The following is a 19,119-nucleotide window of genomic DNA, read 5'->3' on the forward strand; positions in this document are numbered from 1 at the left end:
CTGTATGGCGTTCCCTGCAGGGGGGTGCTGTATAGCGTTCCCTGCCGGGGTGGGGGGGCGATGTATGGCGTTATCTACAGAGGGGTTCTGTATGGCGTTATCTACAGGGGGGGGGGTCTGTATGGCGTTATCTACAGAGGGGTTCTGTATGGCGTTATCTACAGGGGGGGGGTCTGTATGGCGTTATCTACAGGGGGGACTGTATGGCGTTCCCTACAGAGGGGGCTGTATGGCGTTCCCTACGGGGGGGCTGTATGGCGTTATCTACAGGGGGGCTGTATGGCGTTATCTACAGGGGGGCTGTGAAAAAGGCACTATCTACAAGGAGGGGGGGTTGTGTGACACCCAGGGGAGGGGGGCCCCAGTCAAAAGTTTGCTATGGGGCCCAGTCTTTCCTAGTTACGCCCCTGTACACACAGGCACACACAGGTACACACAGATACACACAGATACACACAGGTACAGGGCCGCCATCAGGGGGGTATTAGGGGTACTGGTGTGAGAGGCCCGGCCAAACCTAATTGAAAGGGGGGCCCGGCAACTGCCGCGACTTGCCATTGGTAGAAAAAAATGGGCCCCTGCAATGGGGCCCGTTTTTTTCACCACAGAATGTCGTGAGCTGCGGGCCCCCCTCTCGTCATGGGGGCCGTCGAACCGCCCGCGCGCGCACAAGGAAACTCCCGCTCGTGCGCACTCACGAGCGTCCACGAGCACGCACCCACGAAAGCCCGCACTCGAGACCTCCCTCGCGGGCACCCGTGAAAGCACGGAAGCGCACACCCGCGATCGCCAGCGCGCGCACCCGCGAACGAAGCGCGCGCAGCCGTGGACACACACACATGGACACAACTTACCTGGAGCCTGGCTGGAGGTGAAGGACTGGACGTCTGGACCAAAGACATCGCCTGAAGAGGACTGGAGTGGGAGCAGCTCTTCAGACACGGTGAGTAAAGTGTCTGAAAGTGCTGTTTCTGTATGGCCCTGTTCACACAGAGTATTTTGCAGGCAGAAAAAGATCTGCCTCAAAATTCCTCAAAGAATTTTGAGGCAGATTTTGACCTGCCCACACTATCTTGCCGCGTTTTTTGCCCGCGGCGATTGAGGACAGCAGACAAAAAACGCAGCGAAAAATGCATTTTCTGCCTCCCATTGATTTAGATGGGAGGTCAGAGGCGGAACCGCGGCAAGAAAGGACGTGCTGATTTTTCTTTTTTCCGCGACTGGCTCCCGTTGATTTCAGATTAAATCAATGGGAGGCGGTTTTGGAAGTTTTTTGGTGCTGATTCTGACGCAGTGTCCGAGTCAATATCAAGGCCCAAAAACTCTGTGAACTGGGCCTTATTGTTAGGGCTTATTCAGACGAACGTGTAATACGTCCGTGCAACGTGTGTGATTTTCACGCGCCTCGCACGGACCTATATTACTCTATGGGGTCGTGCAGACGGTCAGTGATTTTCACGCAGCGTGTGTCCGTGTGTCCGCTGCGTAAAACTCACGACATGTCCGATATTTGTGCATTGTTCGCGCATCACGCACCCATTGAAGTCAATCCCGCCCAGCGCTTCCGCAGCCGTATAAACCATGAATGAAAACAGAAAAGCACCACGTGCTACAAACAGAGTGTCATAATGATGGCGGCTGCGGGAAAATCACGCAGCCACGCATCATACGCTGCTGACACACGGAGCTGTTATGGACCTTTTGCATGCGCAAAACGCCACGCTACCTTAGGGTAGGAACACACTAGGCATGAACACTGCGGATTTTATGCAACACATTTTATTGTGGACAATCCGCAGCGTATCACAGTCGCAGCCGAGTGGATGAGATTAGAACAAATCTCATCCACACGCTGCAAAAAAAAGATGGACCTGCCGTGTGGCTTTTGGCTTTTTAAGCCGCAGCGTGTCAATGTATTCTGCAGAATCGCCGCTGCTCTGTTGCGGAAATGCTGCGGTTCTGCCGCAAAAATCACAAATGAGAAAAAAAAAGGTACTTTTTTAAATTGATAAAAAAGTTTCGACTTGCCCCGGCCGTAGCCCTGGTGACGCGATCCTCTATTCTTAGCGCAGCCCGGCCTCCTGTCATGACGTTTCATACCATGTGACTGCTGCAGCGGTCACATGGTCTACAGCGTCATCCCAGGAGGCGTGGCTACGTTCAGAAGAGAGAGATGCGTCACCAGGACTACGGCCGGGGCAAGTCTAAACTTTTTTTTCCCTGCAGGATTCCCGCAGCGGACACGCCTCACCAAACCTGCGCCACTATTTGGTGCGGTTTTGCTGGCAGAATTCCCTGCGGCTCCCGGGATAAGCTGTGTAGTTTTACTCAGCATATCCGCCTAGTGTGTCCCTTATGATGTCGCTCCTGGAGCTGCTGCCGGTCTCTAAATAGGCAGTTGGTCCAGTAGAATTTGGAATTATTTTTTTTTGTGAACCAACTTAAAAAAATACAAAACTTTTGTGTTAGGGCCTGTTCACATCACCGTTCGCTTCCATTCCGGGGTTCCGTCTGAGGTTTCTGTCGGGTGAACCCCGCAACGGAAAGTGAAAGTGACAGCACAGCTTCCGTTTCAGTCACCATTGATCTCAATGGTGACGGAAACATAGCTAATGGTTTCCGTTCTTCACCATTCCGGCTGGTTTTCGGACGGAATCAATAGCGTAGTCGACTGCGCTAATGGTGACTGAAACGGAAGCTGTGCTGTCACTTTCACTTTCCGTTGCGGGGTTCACCCGACAGAAACCTCAGACGGAACCCCGGAATGGAAGCGAACGGTGATGTGAACAGGCCCTAACACAAAAGTTTTGTATTTTTTTAAGCTGGTTCACAAAAAAAAATAATTCCAAATTCTACTGGACCAACTGCCTATTTAGAGACCGGCAGCAGCTCCAGGAGCGACATCATAAGGGACACACTAGGCGGATATGCTGAGTAAAACTACACAGCTTATCCGCCCCGGTAGCCGCAGGGAATTCCGCCAGCAAAACCGCACCAAATAGTGGCGCAGGTTTGGTGAGGCGTGTCCGCTGCGGGAATCCTGCAGGGAAAAAAAGTTTAGACTTGCCCCGGCCGTAGTCCTGGTGCCGCATCTCTCTCTTCTGAACGTAGCCACGCCTCCTGGGATGACGCTGTAGACCATGTGACCGCTGCAGCAGTCACATGGGATGAAACGTCATGACAGGAGGCCGGGCTGCGCTAAGAATAGAGGATTGCGTCACCAGGACTACGGCCGGGGCAAGTCTAAACTTTTTTATCAATTTAAAAAAGTACCTTTTTTTTTCTCATGTGTGATTTTTGCGGCAGAACCGCAGCATTTCCGCAACAGAGGAGCGGCGATTCCACAGAATACATTGACACGCTGCGGCTTAGAAAGCCAAAAGCCACACGGCAGGTCCATTATTTTTGCAGCGTGTGGATGAGATTTGTTCATATCTCATCCACTCGGCTGTGACTGTGATACGCTGCGGATTTTCCACAATAAAATGTGTTGCATAAAATCCGCAGTGTTCATGCCGAGTGTGTTCCTACCCTAAGGCCGGATTCACACAAGCGTGTGCTTTTTGCGCGCGCAAAAACGTGGCGTTTTGTGCATGCAAAAGGTCCATAACCGCTCCGTGTGGCAGCAGCGTATGATGCGCGGCTGCGTGATTTTCGCGCAGCCGCCATCATTATGACACTCTGTATGTTTGTAGCACGTGGTGCTTTTCTGTTTTCATTCATAGTTTATACGGCTGCGGGAGTGCTTGGCGTGATTTTCACCCACCCATTAACTTCAATGGGTGCGTGATGCGCGAACAATGCACAAATATCGGACATGTCGTGAGTTTTACGCAGCGGACACACGGACACACGCTGCATGAAAATCACTGACAGTCCGCACGGCCCCATAGACTAACATAGGACCGTGCGAGGCGCGTGAAAATCACACACGTTTCACGGACGTATTACACGTTCGTCTGAATAAGCCCTAACAATAAGGCCCAGTTCACAGAGTTTTTGGGCCTTGATATTGACTCGGACACTGCGTCAGAATCAGCACCAAAAAACTTCCAAAACCGCCTCCCATTGATTTAATCTGAAATCAACGGGAGCCAGTCGCGGAAAAAAGAAAAAGCAGCACGTCCTTTCTTGCCGCGGTTCCGCCTCTGACCTCCCATCGAAATCAATGGGAGGCAGAAAATGCATTTTTCGCTGCGTTTTTTGTCTGCTGTCCTCAATCGCCGCAGGCAAAAAACGCGGCAAGATAGTGTGGGCAGGTCAAAATCTGCCTCAAAATTCGGTGCGCGGTTCCAGGCGGTCGCGGGTGCGCATGCGCGGGAGTTTGCGGGTGTGCGCGATCGGTCGCACGGGCGGCAGTGTTTGACGACCCCCATGCTACCCAGGGCCGCCATCAGGGGGGGTATTATGGGTACTGATGTGAGAGGCCCGGCCAAACCTAATTGAAAGGGGGGCCCGCAGCTCATGACATTCTTTTGGTGAAAAAAACGGGCCCCATTGCAGGGGCCTGTTTTTTTTCTACCAAAGGCAAGTCGCGGCAGTTTGCCGGGCCCCCCTTTCAATTAGGTTTGGCCGGGCCTCTCACATCAGTACCCCTAATACCCCCCCTGATGGCGGACCTGGGTACCATGATATAGTGCTGGACGGAGTACCGTTAACAGGCGGTGCCACGGTAGGGGGGCACAGAAAATTTAGCTGTAGGGGGCCCTGAAATTCCTGATGGCGGCCCTGCACAGGTATACACAGGTACTCACAGGTACACACAGGCACACACAGGTACACCCATGAACACACAGGTACACACAGGCACACACAGGCACACACAGATGGACACAGGCACACACAGGTACACACAGATGGACACAGACACACACAGGTACACACAGGCACACACAGGCGGACACAGGCACACACAGATGGACACAGGCGCACACAGGCACACACAGGCACACACAGGCACACACAGATGGACACAGGCACACACAGGTACACACAGACGGACACAGGCACACACAGACGGACACAGGCACACATAGGTACACACAGATGGACACAGGCACACATAGGTACACACTGGCACACACAGATGGACACAGGCACACACAGACGGACACAGGCACACACAGGTACACACAGGCACACACAGGCGGACACAGGCACACACAGATGGACACAGGCGCACACAGGCACACACAGGCACACACAGGCACACACAGGCACACACAGGTACACACAGGCACACACAGATGGACACAGGCACACACAGGTACACACAGATGGACACAGGCACACACAGGTACACACAGATGGACACAGGCACACATAGGTACACACAGGCACACACAGATGGACACAGGCACACATAGGTACACACTGGCACACACAGATGGACACAGGCACACACAGGCACACACAGACGGACACAGGCACACACAGGTACACACAGACACACACAGGCACACACAGGTACACACAGATGGACACAGGCACACACAGGTACACACAGGCACACACAGACAGATACACACAGGCACACACAGGTACACACAGGCACACACATGTACACACAGACGGACACAGGTACACACAGGCACACACTGTTGGACACAGGTACACAGGCACACACAGGCGCACACAGGCACACACAGGCACACACATGTACACACAGGCACACACAGGTACACACAGGCACACACAGTTGGACACAGGTACACAGGCACACACAGGCACACACAGGTACACACAGTTGGACACAGGTACACATAGGCACACACAGGCACAACTGTTCCCATAATCATCAACATTAAAAGAAAAAAATGCTGGAAATAGGTCCCTCTGTGTGTAATGAATCTATAGAATATACGAGAGACACTTTTTGAATTGAATTACTGAAATAAATAAACTTTTTGAGAATAATCTAGTTCATTCAGAAGGACTAGTGTGTGTGTATATATATATAGTAGAAAAGGAAGAGCAGCACATATAAATGGAAGATAAGCTTAGTTGCGTGTGCACAAGCCTCAGGACCTCAGATTCCAGTCCCACGTATATATTTCCAAACGAATAGGCAGCACAACACAGGTTCCAATTCAGTGAAAAAAAGTTTATTCACCCATACGTCAGCGCAACGTTTCAGCCCACATCGGCCTTTCTCAAGCATGCTTTGTGTTACATAGGACTGCAGGTAACATCTACTACATTATCTGTGGTGTTACATAGGACTGCAGGTAACATCTACTACATTATCTGTGGTGTTACATAGGACTGCAGGTAACATCTACTACATTATCTGTGATGTTACATAGGGCTGCAGGTAACATCTACTACATTTTCTGTAGTGTGTATATATGTACCTGTGTAGGTATATATGTGTCTGCATGTGAATGTGTCTTTGTGCTTGTATATATGTGCCTTTTATGTATTTGTATACGTTCCTGTCTGTGTATTTGTGTGTGTGTGTGTGTGTGTGTGTGTGTGTGTGTGTGTATATACAGTATGTGTCTGTATGTCTATATATTTACCTTTATGTATGTATATATTCCAGAATATTTGTGTATATATATTTGCCTGTTTGTCTAAATATCTGCCTTTATGTATGTACAGTATATATGTTCCAGTATGTGTGTGTCTATATATGTGGTACATTTTTGCTTTGTGGAGGGCGGCAATAGAGCCCCGCACAGGGCGCCATCCAACTTGAGGCCGACCCTGGCAGCCACCCCACCTTGTGAATAATAGGTGTGAGAGTGTCTATTCATCAGTATATCGCGCCTGGGCAGTCTTCTATGTAGCATTGTGGTCTGTCTACTTCCTGCTGGGAAGTGGTGTGTGTACTGTACCTGACCTTGTGAGTAAGTATGGCCTGTTCAGTCATTTTAAGTTAATATAGTTATTTTTCAGTGATTTATTATGGATGTTAACCATCAATTTCTCTCTGTCCCCAGGTAAAAGAAGACTGGAAGTATGTAGCGATGGTGATCGACAGGATATTCCTCTGGATGTTTATCATTGTGTGTTTGTTAGGGACGATCGGATTATTCCTCCCCCCTTTCCTGGCTGGGATGATATAGGATTTATTTTGTCACGCATTTTGGTTCCATCTGCAATTATTAGGAGGACTCTTCTATTCACATCTCAGGCTTCTGGATTGATGGACGCTGGACACTCACATACAAGGACCCTTCTGGAGGAATGAGGAGACCTTTACCGATGACGGACGCTTGCTCATGAATAATAATAAATGGTTGAGATTATTCACGGATGGTTCCTCTATTTCTTTTCTACTTTTTAATTTGAGGTTTAATCTCACTTTCAAAGGGACCCCAAAAAATGCATGAAAATGATACCTGATGGAAGGTGACATTCCCTTCACTTTTTTTTTTACCAGCTACACAGCTATATTGATTATGCAAAAGTTTAAAGATTATTTTTCGCTAAAGTAATAAAATAAAAAAAACATTTGCATATTGCCGAGAACTTCCGCCCTGCTGTACATTGCTTCATGGAGTTTCCATATGGCAGCGCTCAGAGTGTTTATGGGTCCTGGTCCATAATATATACCTGTTGCGGTCCGTGCACTTGGCAATATTGCGTGAAAGCTCCCGGTGTCATTATATTGTCCTCTGAGTAGAATTTGTAATAATTTTACAGGAGACGTTTTATAGTCATATGTCTTTCTGGAGAGCTAAGTGCCATCCAATCCGGTCCTCTGTTTGCTGCACCACTATACAAATTTGGCTGAGTGATGGCCCCTACAGATATTGCCATTTAGGCAGGGTTTTCTAAAGAATGGGGCCCTGGGCAATAAGAAAAGTAGAGCCATCCCACCAGTCACCAATATTGACATTTTTTTTTTATCATTTCAAAAGTTGCATAAATAGAATAATACCGCCATACAATGTATAAATAATACCGCCATACAATGTATAAATAATACCACCATACAATGTATAAATAATACCGCCATACAATGTATAAATAATACCGCCATACAATATATAAATAATACCACCATACAATGTATAAATAATACCGCCATACAATGTATAAATAATACCGCCATACAATGTATAAATAATGCCGCCATACAATGTGTAAATAATACCGCCATAAAATGTATAAATAATACCGTCATACAATGTATAAATAATACCGCCATACGATGTATAAATAATACCGCAACACCGTATCTAAATAATATTAAGAGAGAAAAGGGAAGGTGAAACCAGCGCTGAAGTGGAAAATCTGTTAAAAACGGGAATCTTCTTCCAAGTTTTAATGTTGCTTTGTTAAAAAACAATGGACAACGAAAAATAGTGGTGACGGGCAGGTAATGTCCAAAGTACAGAGAGTGCTGAGGGAGATAGGCGGTGGTTGTCATTAGGTCATTGAGGCTTTCATATGGCATTATGGCTCGCATAGGGCTCATTGACAGAATTGTGGCTGGAATGTGGGCATTGTGGCTGACATGGGGACAATATGTGGCTTACCTGGGTGGTACCCGGTGTACAGACGAGGAACCTGTGCAGTCAATTCTGAAGAGGAACATCATAGCTGGAAGAAGCCTTCGTGCCACATCCTTGGCCTTTATTAGGCACCACTCCTCTGTTAAACCACTTAGGTGCCGTGGTAGCTATTGACTTCTGAGGGCTATATTACAGATGGCACCCACTGGTGATGGAGCAAACAAAGTACGTCCACAGTGCTGGAAGACGTTAAATTTGGAATCAGCTGCATAATGAAGCTTTGTGGGTATTTAACTTGACCTTCCGATGTGGTCACCATACAGGTTCAGACTGACCCCCCAGGGTGGGATCCTCCAGCAGCCCCAAGGCTCTAACACTCCAAATTTCCAGCCGAAGACAACCCCATTTGGAGGTGGCTTTGAAGTTAAACACTTGCCGCTAGGGTCCATTTCTAATGGGATGATTAACAAATAATCTATTAGACCTTCTTGATAATACGTCCTGTGCATATAATGATAACTACAGAGGTTATTATGCAAGTCTAAGTGGACGTTCCCATGTTCTGTATGGGTGGAGGAAGGGCTCTCAGAATCATCTCCTCTGGTGGCCCCAAGGGACCCCAATCCGACACTGTCACGTCTCCATAAATTCTGCTGAATGCTTATTCCATACAGTAGCTCAGGATCATAACGCTTCATGGCACGACACGGGAAAGTAAACAGCTCCTCTAAATTTTGCAGCCTGCACCAATTAAAAGCAAACTATTAAAAGTGATGGACAATACGACAGAGAACGAGCAGCTAAATCTGGATTTTTGGGTTTGTGTATGGAAATTAGTGGCATCACATTTAGAAAATTATGCAAAACCTTGGTCGGATTTGACAATGGAAAATTACGGATTCCCAGGCTGCTGAATGACAAAATGTGCCGGTTCAGGAATGTTGTGGAGGATTAACCCCTTAGTGACCGGCCTATTTTAAACCTTAATGATCAAGCCATTTTTTATGTTTCTCCATCGTCGAATTCCAAGAGCTATAACTTTTTTTTTTTTGCATCGACAGCTGTATAAGGTCTTGTTTTTTTACGGGACAAGTTGAATTTTTGTATAGCACCATTTTGGGGTACATATAATTTATTGACTAACTTTTATTAACTTTTCTTTGGGGCGAATAGGAAACAAAATAGCCATTTTCGTCACACGTTTTTGCGTCCTAAATTTACGCCGTTTACCGTGTGGTAAAAATAACACAATAACTTTATTCAGCGGGTTGTTTACGATTGCAACAATGACGAATTTATACGGTTTTATGTTTTACTACTTTTACACAGTAAAAACAATTTTTTTTCAAAATTATTTGTTTTTGTGTCTCCATATTTGAAGAGCCGTAACTTTTTTTATTTTTCCTCCGATGCAGTTGTATGAGGGCTTTTCTTTTGCGGGACGACTTGTAGTTTTTATTGGAATTATTTTGGAGTAGATGCGACTTTTTATCCCATTTTTTGTAAGGCAGGATTAACAGAAAACAGTAATTCCGGCATTATTTTTTATTTTAGTTTTTTATTTGATTTTTTTACGGCATTCAGCGTGCGGGTTAAAATAACATAACAGCTTCATAGTTGGGGTCGTAACGGACGCGGCGATACCAAATATGTGAAACTTTTTTACTTTTTTTTGTTTTTTCATAATAAAGTATTTTGTAAGGGGGAAAAGTGGATTTTTCATTATTTATTTGGGATTTTTATTTATTTATTATAAACTTTATGAAACTTTTTGTTTACTTTGTTTCTTTTAGTCCCACTAGGGGACTTTACTGTGTGATTATTTGATCGCTTTTCGGTTATGTTCACACGATTAACAAAATACGTCTGAAAATACAGAGCTGTTTTCAAGGGAAAACAGCCCCTGATTTTCAGATGTTTTTTGAGCAACTCACGTTTTTCGCTGCGTTTTCGTGGCGTTTCTTATGGCTGTTTTTTGAGCTGTTTTCAATGTCTATGAGAAAACGGCTCCAAAAACGTCCGAAGAAGTGTCCTGCACAATTGTACCTGACAATAAATATTTTTAATACAAAAGGATATCTATTCATTCTAGGGACAAGTCCCTCTAGTTCAGCCTATTCTCTAGCTGTGATCTGTAGAAAACCTGGGAGTAAGGGTATGTGCACACACACTAATTACGTCCGTAATTGACGGACGTATTTCGGCCGCAAGTCCCGGACCGAACACAGTGCAGGGAGCCGGGCTCCTAGCATCATACTTATGTACGATGCTAGGAGTCCCTGCCTCTCTGCAGTACAACTGTCCCGTACTGTAATCATGTTTTCAGTACGGGACAGTAGTTCCACGGAGAGGCAGGGACTCCTAGCATCGTACATAAGTATGATGCTAGGAGCCCGGCTCCCTGCACTGTGTTCGGTCCGGGACTTGCGGCCGAAATACGTCCGTCAATTACGGACGTAAATAGTGTGTGTGCACATACCCTTAGTGTTCAATTTCCCTTCAGCGCCACCCCAGGTGAAATAAAGTATTACACCATGTCCATTCCTATTAATGTGTTGTTCGTGTAATACAGGACAGGTCCTCCAGAGAGAGAGACGCTCTTTATAACCGCTCTCCACTCTGACCAAAAAGATGAGGACCCTAAACAGAGGACCCCCCGCTATTATTTCAGGATAATAAGGTTTATGAAAAAGGGTTTTCTAAACTTGACAACCCCTTTAAAGGGTAAACCTGGGTTAAGATTTTTGAATCCCACTACTCCACCATGGCCAATGAGATTATAATTTGTCATATAATAGAATGGTATAGTATTAGAGTGATGCTATATAACATATTGTGTGCCAGCTCTTTACTATATATGTAATAAATTGCTTACATCCTATATATTGATAAGCTGCTGATGGTCCTGGTGGTCTAGAGTGGAACCAGATGCAGAAGTAAATTATTTTCCGACTATCTGGTGCCAGATTATATGGATTTGAGTTTATGTAGAATATATAGTAATAGTCGTGGACCATTGATATACAAATCTTGAAGAGAAGACCCGTCTTATATTTCCTACAACTCACACGTCTACTGTAATCTTATATTTTATTATCTGTTCTCACATAAATCATCTCCTCCTGCCTCTTGTTAAATATTCTCCCGGGATTTTTCAGAATAATTATTCTATCAGAAGATAAACAAAACCATCGGCTTCTTTCATCAGCCGGCGCGAGTTAGGAAAGCGGCATTAGGACACTTCCTGGCCGTCTCTCTGTTTGATCCGGTTCCAGGTCCCTGCGCAGCTGAACAACAAAAGAGAGAACAGCGATTCAGAGCCGCAGCTCGCGGGCCAAAGACTCCAATAAAAAACAACAATCTGAGCGTTCAAACAAGACGACATCACAGGAATCACTACAACTTCCACTGTTCACAAAAGCATTGAAGCAACATGTGGAACATCAGTGGGATTTTAATGGTCCGGTCAGGGGCCCAGAGGGTGTAGGGGGCCCAGAGGGTGTAGGGGGCCACTGTGGCCACAGGGTTTATAAACAGTATCCGGCTTCTCCTACTCCCGTCCCCTGCTCAGGGTCTCCAAGGTTCTCTCATAGATTACACAGACACTGCATCATCAGAGAAAGAGCATTTTATTATTAACCCCTTCCCTGTCTTAGCCCACCCGAGATGTCATCATTAACCCCTTCACTGCCCTAGCCCACCAGGGATGTTATCATTAAAGGGGTTTTCCCACAATTTACATTTATCGCCTATCTATAGGATCGGTAATAAATGTTGATTGCTGGGGGCCCCACTGATCACAAGAACGCTGTATCCGTCAGCCCCAGAGACTTTTAAAGAAGTGGAAGTGCACATGCTCGACCATCGCACCCTACAAACTCCTGCTCATCCCGGTACCCCAGCGATAAATGTCATTTGTGAGAAGACCCCTTCACTACCCTAGAACGCCAGGGATGATATCATTAACCTCTTCACTGCCATAGACCACCAGGGATGTTACCATTAAACTCTTCACTGTCATAAACCACCAGGGATGTTATCGTTAACCCCTTCACTGATCTAGACCACCTACGGTTTTGGAAGTTGTTTGGTGCTGCAGCGGTCACATGGTCTACAGTGTCATCCAAGGAGGCCGGGCTGCGCTAAGAATAGAGGATCGCGTCACCAGGACTACGGCCGGGGCAAGTCTAAACTTTTTTTATAAATTTAAAAAAGTGCCTTTTTTTTTTTCTCATTTGTGATTTTTGCGGCAGAACCGCGGCATTTCCGCAACAGAGGAGCAGCGATTCCACAGAATACATTGACATGCGACTTAAAAAGCCACACTGCAGGTCCATTATTTTTGCAGCGTGTGGATGAGATTTGTTCATATCTCATCCACTCGGCTGTGACTGTGATACGCTGCGGATTATCCACAATAAAATGTGTTGCATAAAATCCGCAGTGTTCATGCCTAGTGTGTTCCTACCCTAAGGCCGGATTTACACGAGCGTGTGCTTTTTGTGTGCGCAAAAAACGTGGCGTTTTGCACATGCAAAAGGTCCATAACAGCTCCGTGTGTCAGCAGCGTATGATGCGCGGTTGCGTGATTTTCGCGCAGCCGCCATCATTATGACACTCTGTTTGTATGTTTGTAGCACGCGGTGCTTTTCTGTTTTCAGTCATAGTTTATACGGCTGCGGAAGTGCTGGGCGTGATTTTCACGCACCCATTGACTTCAATGGGTGCGTGATGCGCGAACAATGCACAAATATCGGACATGTCGTGAGTTTTACGCAGCGGACACACGGACACACGCTGCGTGAAAATCACTGACAGTCTGCACGACCCCATAGAGTAACATAGGTCCGTGCGAGGCGCGTGAAAATCACGCGCGTTGCACGGATGTATTACACGTTCGTCTGAATAAGCCCTAACAATAAGGCCCAGTTCACAGAGTTTTTGGGCCTTGATATTGACTCGGACACTGCGTCAGAATCAGCACCAAACAACTTCCAAAACCGCCTCCCATTGATTTAATCTGAAATCAATGGGAGCCAGTCGCGGAAAAAAGGAAAAGCAGCACGTCCTTTCTTGCCGCGGTTCCGCCTCTGACCTCCCATCGAAATCAATGGGAGGCAGAAAATTCATTTTTCGCTGCGATTTTTGTCTGCTGTCCTCAATCGCCGCGGGCAAAAAACGCAGCAAGATAGTGTGGGCAGGTCAAAATCTGCCTCAAAATTGGGTGCGCGGTTCCAGACGGTCGCGGGTGGTCGCTGGTGCGTGCGGACGCGGGTGCGCGCGGGAGTTTGCTTTTGCGCGCGATTGGTCGCGCAGGCGGGCGGTGTTTGACGGCCCCCATGACGAGAGGGGGGGCCCGCAGCTCACGACATACTTTTGGTGAAAAAAACAGGCTCCATTGCAGGGGCCTGTTTTTCTTCTACCAAAGGCAAGTAGTGGCAGTTGCCGGGCCCCCCTTTCAATTAGGTTTGGCCGGGCCCCTCACATCAGTACCCCTAATACCCCCCTGATGGCAGCCCTGGGTAGCATGATATAGTGCTGGACGGAGTACCGTTAACAGGCGGTGCCACGGTAGGGGGGCCCAGAGAATTTAGCTGTATGGGGCCCTGAAATTCCTGATGGCGGCCCTGCTTCCACTAATTCCTTAACTGACCTAGACCACAAGGGATGATTCCGATGTGGTTTCCGCATCAAAAACTGTGTGTGAATTGACTCTAAGATTGAGATCGGATGAATGTGCAGCCATGCTGGAAGCATCTATTAAGAGATGGGGAGGCCATAAAATCACCCACAACAATTACCAGTTCCCAATAACTCTGCAGTACAGAAAAGCACCCGTCATAAAATCTGAACAAAGCTATGGGGCTCATGTTTGGCCCACCATCACACCCTACACACCTAACCCAATACACCGACCCACATGCACCAAAAAAAGCAAATGTGTAAAATACATAACAGTAAATTCCATTTATAGTCATCAGTAAACACAACATAAGCAGATTCATTTTATTAGTCATTCCAGTCCAACGACTGAACATCTCCATTAAATGGGTTCTCTGGGACTTAGTGAATAAGGCTAGGACAACTGAGAATATGAGTTGGTAGTCAGGGACAGCTATTCCATACTGGCTGCTTTATACTTGGGGTACGTATATACTGATCTCTGTAGATGTACAGTCCCATGTATTCTGTCCATAGAGCAGCCTCAATGAATAATTCACATGTAAACAAGAAATGCCCTTCCCCCGCAGTAGATCTTCCAAAGTGCTCAAGTACTGAACTGTAGTAAAAAAAATAAAAAAAAATAATTATAGACCACTAGAAGTTGCCTTATGGTTACCCTGGTGCCTGCTAAGCACCATGGCATGGGTCAAGAAATTTTGGTGTAGGTGACGTTCAGCAGTGGTGCCCATCAGACCTCAAGCCAAGGCTGGAAAATCACACTACAGAGGAGCTGTGTACATGTTTAGGTGTCTTCGGGACCTACACTGGGGATCCATATTTTGGACTAATTTTGCCTAATTTTGAATTAGCGGCATTCCAGATATTAAGGTTCCAACGTTTGCTGCATTTTGAAGCAATATAGGACCACTTTTATTTAAGACTAATATCTGCGTTCATCAGGACAAGAGACAAGAAGTGGTGGTGAAGGTGCAGCTCAGTAGTGGGGACCATCAGAGCTTTGCTAAACTCCTTGAAGACCAAGTGATGAGCAGCTGTCAAAGTATTTTTGGGAAAAATTTTAAAATGACAGCCCAGTCCACTATACAGTGTCATCAGACCAACTTGCTTGAAATCCAATTGTAACCAATCATAAACTTTAGCAGAACTTGCGGTAAAAGTCCCAATAAAGACTCAGGGGACACAAACTTTGCATTACGATGAGGCAAGATGGCTAGCCTCCTGAGAACTGAGGGTCCCAAAAGTCCTAGATTAGCTACTTATCTGGTGCTCCAATAATATTTTTTCCTAGTGTTGAATCTGTGGTCATTTTAGACCATAATGTTCTAAATTCAAAGAATGTGCCTTAGTATTTAAAGGCTATGGACAACTTTGACACATAAAAAAATGATTTTTACATATCTTAGTGGTTACCTGGAATTAAAAAAAGGTTTCAGGCTGCAATTTTTATTCCTCAATTTATTTTCCGAACACCTGAAATGCAGTTTAAAACCCGCTCTTAGTTTCAGACCTTGTCCTGTGGATGTGTCCCTGCCAGTAATACATGCTGGATGTAAGTTCTGTGAATCCAGGATGCTGCTGCCTTCACTAGCTCTCATGTATCAGCAGAGCTTTATTCCTATATTGCTTTCTCCTTATTCAGCCAATAAGGGATCTCCTCTACCCTGTACAGACAGTGATGCTGCCTATGTGTGTTCTCTCCCACCTCCCTCCTGCAGGTTCCACCATGATTGTTTTCCTCCCTTCCTGCACTAATGCTGCCTGTGTGATATCCCTCCCCTCCGCCTGCAGATTTTGCCATGTGTGCTCTTCTCCCTATCTACACTGTGATACAGTACAGCCTGTGTGATTTCCCCTGCACACTCTGCTGTGGGTTCTCTCCTCTCTAGATAATACAGTTTGCTTTGCTGTGTACAACTTCCTCCCCATTTCATCCCTTCTGGTATCTCTGACACTGAGAGAAGGTAGGGGGACAGCAAAGAGAGCAGATAAGAGCCCTGAGCCGACAGCAGCTAGGAGCAGTGTGCTGTCGGATCCATGTCAGAATTAGCAGCACAGCCAGCTATGTAGAGGAGTTACACAGACTCTAAAACAGAAAAACGGTAACAATTTTTTAATGAAGACTATTTAGAAACTTGCTTAATTTTGCATTTAGGAAGTGAATGAACAAAAAATAAAAATGAGTGCAAAAGTGTCCATAGCCTTTAAGTCGGTGCCTGCTTTGCATCAGGGCAAGAATCAACAAGTGGTGAAGTAGGTGCAATTCAACATCAGACTTAGTGACAAACGACACAGTTGAGAGGAGTTGTACAAGTATATTTTGGAAAATCAAAAATTGTGTGCCCAGAACGGTCTAGTGTATCTTCAAGCCATGTGCTTGGTCCAATGGTGGTCACTGTTGAACTACAGCTGCACTACTTGCAAAAGTTCAAGTAAAGACTGAGCATTAAGGTGAGGAAAAATGATGAGCCTCCTGACCACATAAGGTCCTAAAGCAGCTTTCTTATTGGTCCGTTTGGACTCTTCTCCAAAGGTACAAACTCCTCCCCAAAAGCTATCAGGTTATTCCTATCTCATAAAAAAAAAATACAAAAATTTTTGATTGATGGCGGTCCGACCTCTGGGGCCTCCACCGATCCGGATGATGAAGAAGTGCTCCGGCCGTTTCAATTTTTTATCCCTGCAAAGCATCGCTCCCGATCACCCGCTGTGCAGGGAAAACTTTGAAAAGGGGGAAGCGGAAAAGCAGCACTGCAGCTCCTTCATTCTCAGGATCGGTGGGGGTCCCAAAGGTCAGACCGCCACTGATCAGAAATTGTTTTCAATTTATGAGATGGGAATAACCATTTAACTAATGGAGCGCATTGCCAGAATCTGCCTGACGATCCGATGGGAATAACCCTATAAGCCTTCTATACTAAGTAAAGCAGAACCCATTTAAGGTAAATCTCAAAAACTCATTTACAACATTTATAGATAGAGCTTTATCCTCCCATCATGCAGGGGGAATATAAGAATATCTCCGGCATATTTACATTTGGTAAGGGAGTGAAAATAATAGACCAAAACATAAAAATTTTCATAGACAGTGACATGATCTGAACCCTCTTGGAATAAAAGATTTAAAGTTCTATAGAAAATTGTCCTATAAAACAGTAAAGCAGTATCGGCAAATTGAAAAATTTATATATTTTTTGGCCTCGTCGATTTATTTTTTCAATCCTTGAATCATAAGAAGATTCTTCAGCTGCTACGTACAGAAAAAATAGTTGTTAAACTGCTGGAACATGAAGCGCGTAACCCAACGAAATAATACAACGTCACCCCATATGAATATCAAACACAAACTACACAACAGTAACATCTGCAAAACGGCAGATTACAAAAATCAAAGTAAACCAAAAAGAAATAATAAATAAAAGAAACATTCATTGCCATAAAGCTGATACGTCCATGGTCTAAAAACTCACATCAGTTCGGGTTTTCTCGCCAAAATTCCCCAAAATTTAAAAAAAAAAAAAAAACAACAATTGTCCAGCGTGCAGGGAAATGATCTTGAAAACATATTCGCAAAATAAATACTTTTCTACAAACCATAAATTGTCACCCATCAGTTAAAAAGTAACATTGTTTTTCCTTATATTTCAAGAGGAATTTTTGGTCCAGTCCATTGTTTCCGTTACTTAGCAGCACTTGCTGTCTATATGACCACAGTTACAGGGAGGAACGACGCGTTTCGCGTCAGATCAAGATTTCCTTTGTAATGTCACTCTGTAGCCACTTTTGCAAGGTTAGCTCTGACTCGTGCTTGGTCCACAGAATCCAGTAGGTTTTTGGCATCCACGGCCAACGCATGAGAAGCTGTCAACATCTGTTTTTTACATTCCTCGCTAAGAGATGTCTGCGCGTTCTGCTGCGCTAACCGCATCTTATTGATCAGTTCGGCCAAGTCTTTACTCAGGAGTTTCTGTGTTCCTTCAATCTGCTCAGAAACAAAAACGGATAAGTAATTTATTCAAAACCCAATTAAAATGTAAATATCAAATTGGAAATGTTTTTGAAATTTTTGAAATATTTTTTTTTTCAGGATCCAGCTCGTTTAACCCATTAGATGCCACAGTAAAAAGCAGTTAGAAACAGGGGCAGTCCCCTGTAACGTTGCATCATCATGCCCCGTAATGCAATCGCAGGGTGCCGATGGTTGGCATGGCAGTCTGGGGGGTCTGCCATCTTTGTACTTCTATGAAACCCAGCATCCGGCTTCAAACTGTCAGTTTAACGATATACTGTACTGCAATATAGTAGTATTGCAGTATATCATGCGATCGCTGGTTCAAGTCCCATAGGGGAACTAGCAAATAAGTTAAATAAAGTTTTATTAATATATGTATATATATATATATATAATAAAATAATCAAAGTTAAAAAAACTCCCCTTTTCCCATTTCCCCCAAGCACAACGTCAAAAATAAAAAAAATTAACATAAGTGGTGTTGCCCCGCTCATAAAAGTCTGAACTATTACAATATAACATTATTTAACCCGCACAGTGAACACCGTAAAAAAAACAACAAATATTAAATGCCAGAATCGCTGCTTTTGGTAACTTCATTTGCCATAAAAAATTGAATAAAAAGTGGTCAAAAAGTCTCATGTACCCCAAAATGGTACCAATAGAAACTACAGCTCACCCCGCAAAAAATAAGTCCTCACGCTGCACAATCGACGGAAAAAAGAAGCTTTTCCTTGTAAAAGTAGTAAAACATAAAAACAATATCAATTTGGTATCGCCGTAATCGTATTGATCCAGAGAATAAAGTTAACGTGCTGTTTTTACCGCACGTTGAATGCCATAAAAACAAAACCCCTCCAAAAAATTGAAAAATCACCATTTTTTTCCCCGTTCCACTAGACCCTAGTGACAAGTGATTGTCTCCAAACGGGTTTGTGTTCTGCTGAAACTTTGACTCTC

General features: G+C 45.1%; 2 protein-coding genes across 4 annotated transcripts in view; one reads left to right on the top strand and one right to left on the bottom strand.

Moving 5' to 3' along the window:
* CHRNA2 (cholinergic receptor nicotinic alpha 2 subunit) overlaps nt 1-7,466 on the top strand; it is a 107,992-nt gene extending 100,526 nt beyond the window's left edge. For all 3 annotated transcript variants that reach the window (XM_075860828.1, XM_075860826.1, XM_075860827.1), the window contains exon 7: nt 6,945-7,466. In XM_075860828.1, coding sequence (XP_075716943.1) covers nt 6,945-7,070 — 126 coding nt within the window. In that variant the 3' untranslated portion in view covers nt 7,071-7,466. The remainder of the gene's footprint in view (nt 1-6,944) is intronic.
* A 6,980-nt stretch (nt 7,467-14,446) lies between these two features.
* Nucleotides 14,447-19,119, bottom strand: part of PTK2B (protein tyrosine kinase 2 beta) — a 188,466-nt gene continuing 183,793 nt past the window's right edge. Inside the window, exon 31 of the mRNA XM_075860829.1 lies at nt 14,447-18,129. Coding sequence (XP_075716944.1) covers nt 17,914-18,129 — 216 coding nt within the window. The 3' untranslated portion in view covers nt 14,447-17,913. The remainder of the gene's footprint in view (nt 18,130-19,119) is intronic.

Source organism: Rhinoderma darwinii, chromosome 4 (genome assembly GCF_050947455.1).
Source record: "Rhinoderma darwinii isolate aRhiDar2 chromosome 4, aRhiDar2.hap1, whole genome shotgun sequence".
Classification (NCBI taxonomy): domain Eukaryota; kingdom Metazoa; phylum Chordata; class Amphibia; order Anura; family Rhinodermatidae; genus Rhinoderma; species Rhinoderma darwinii.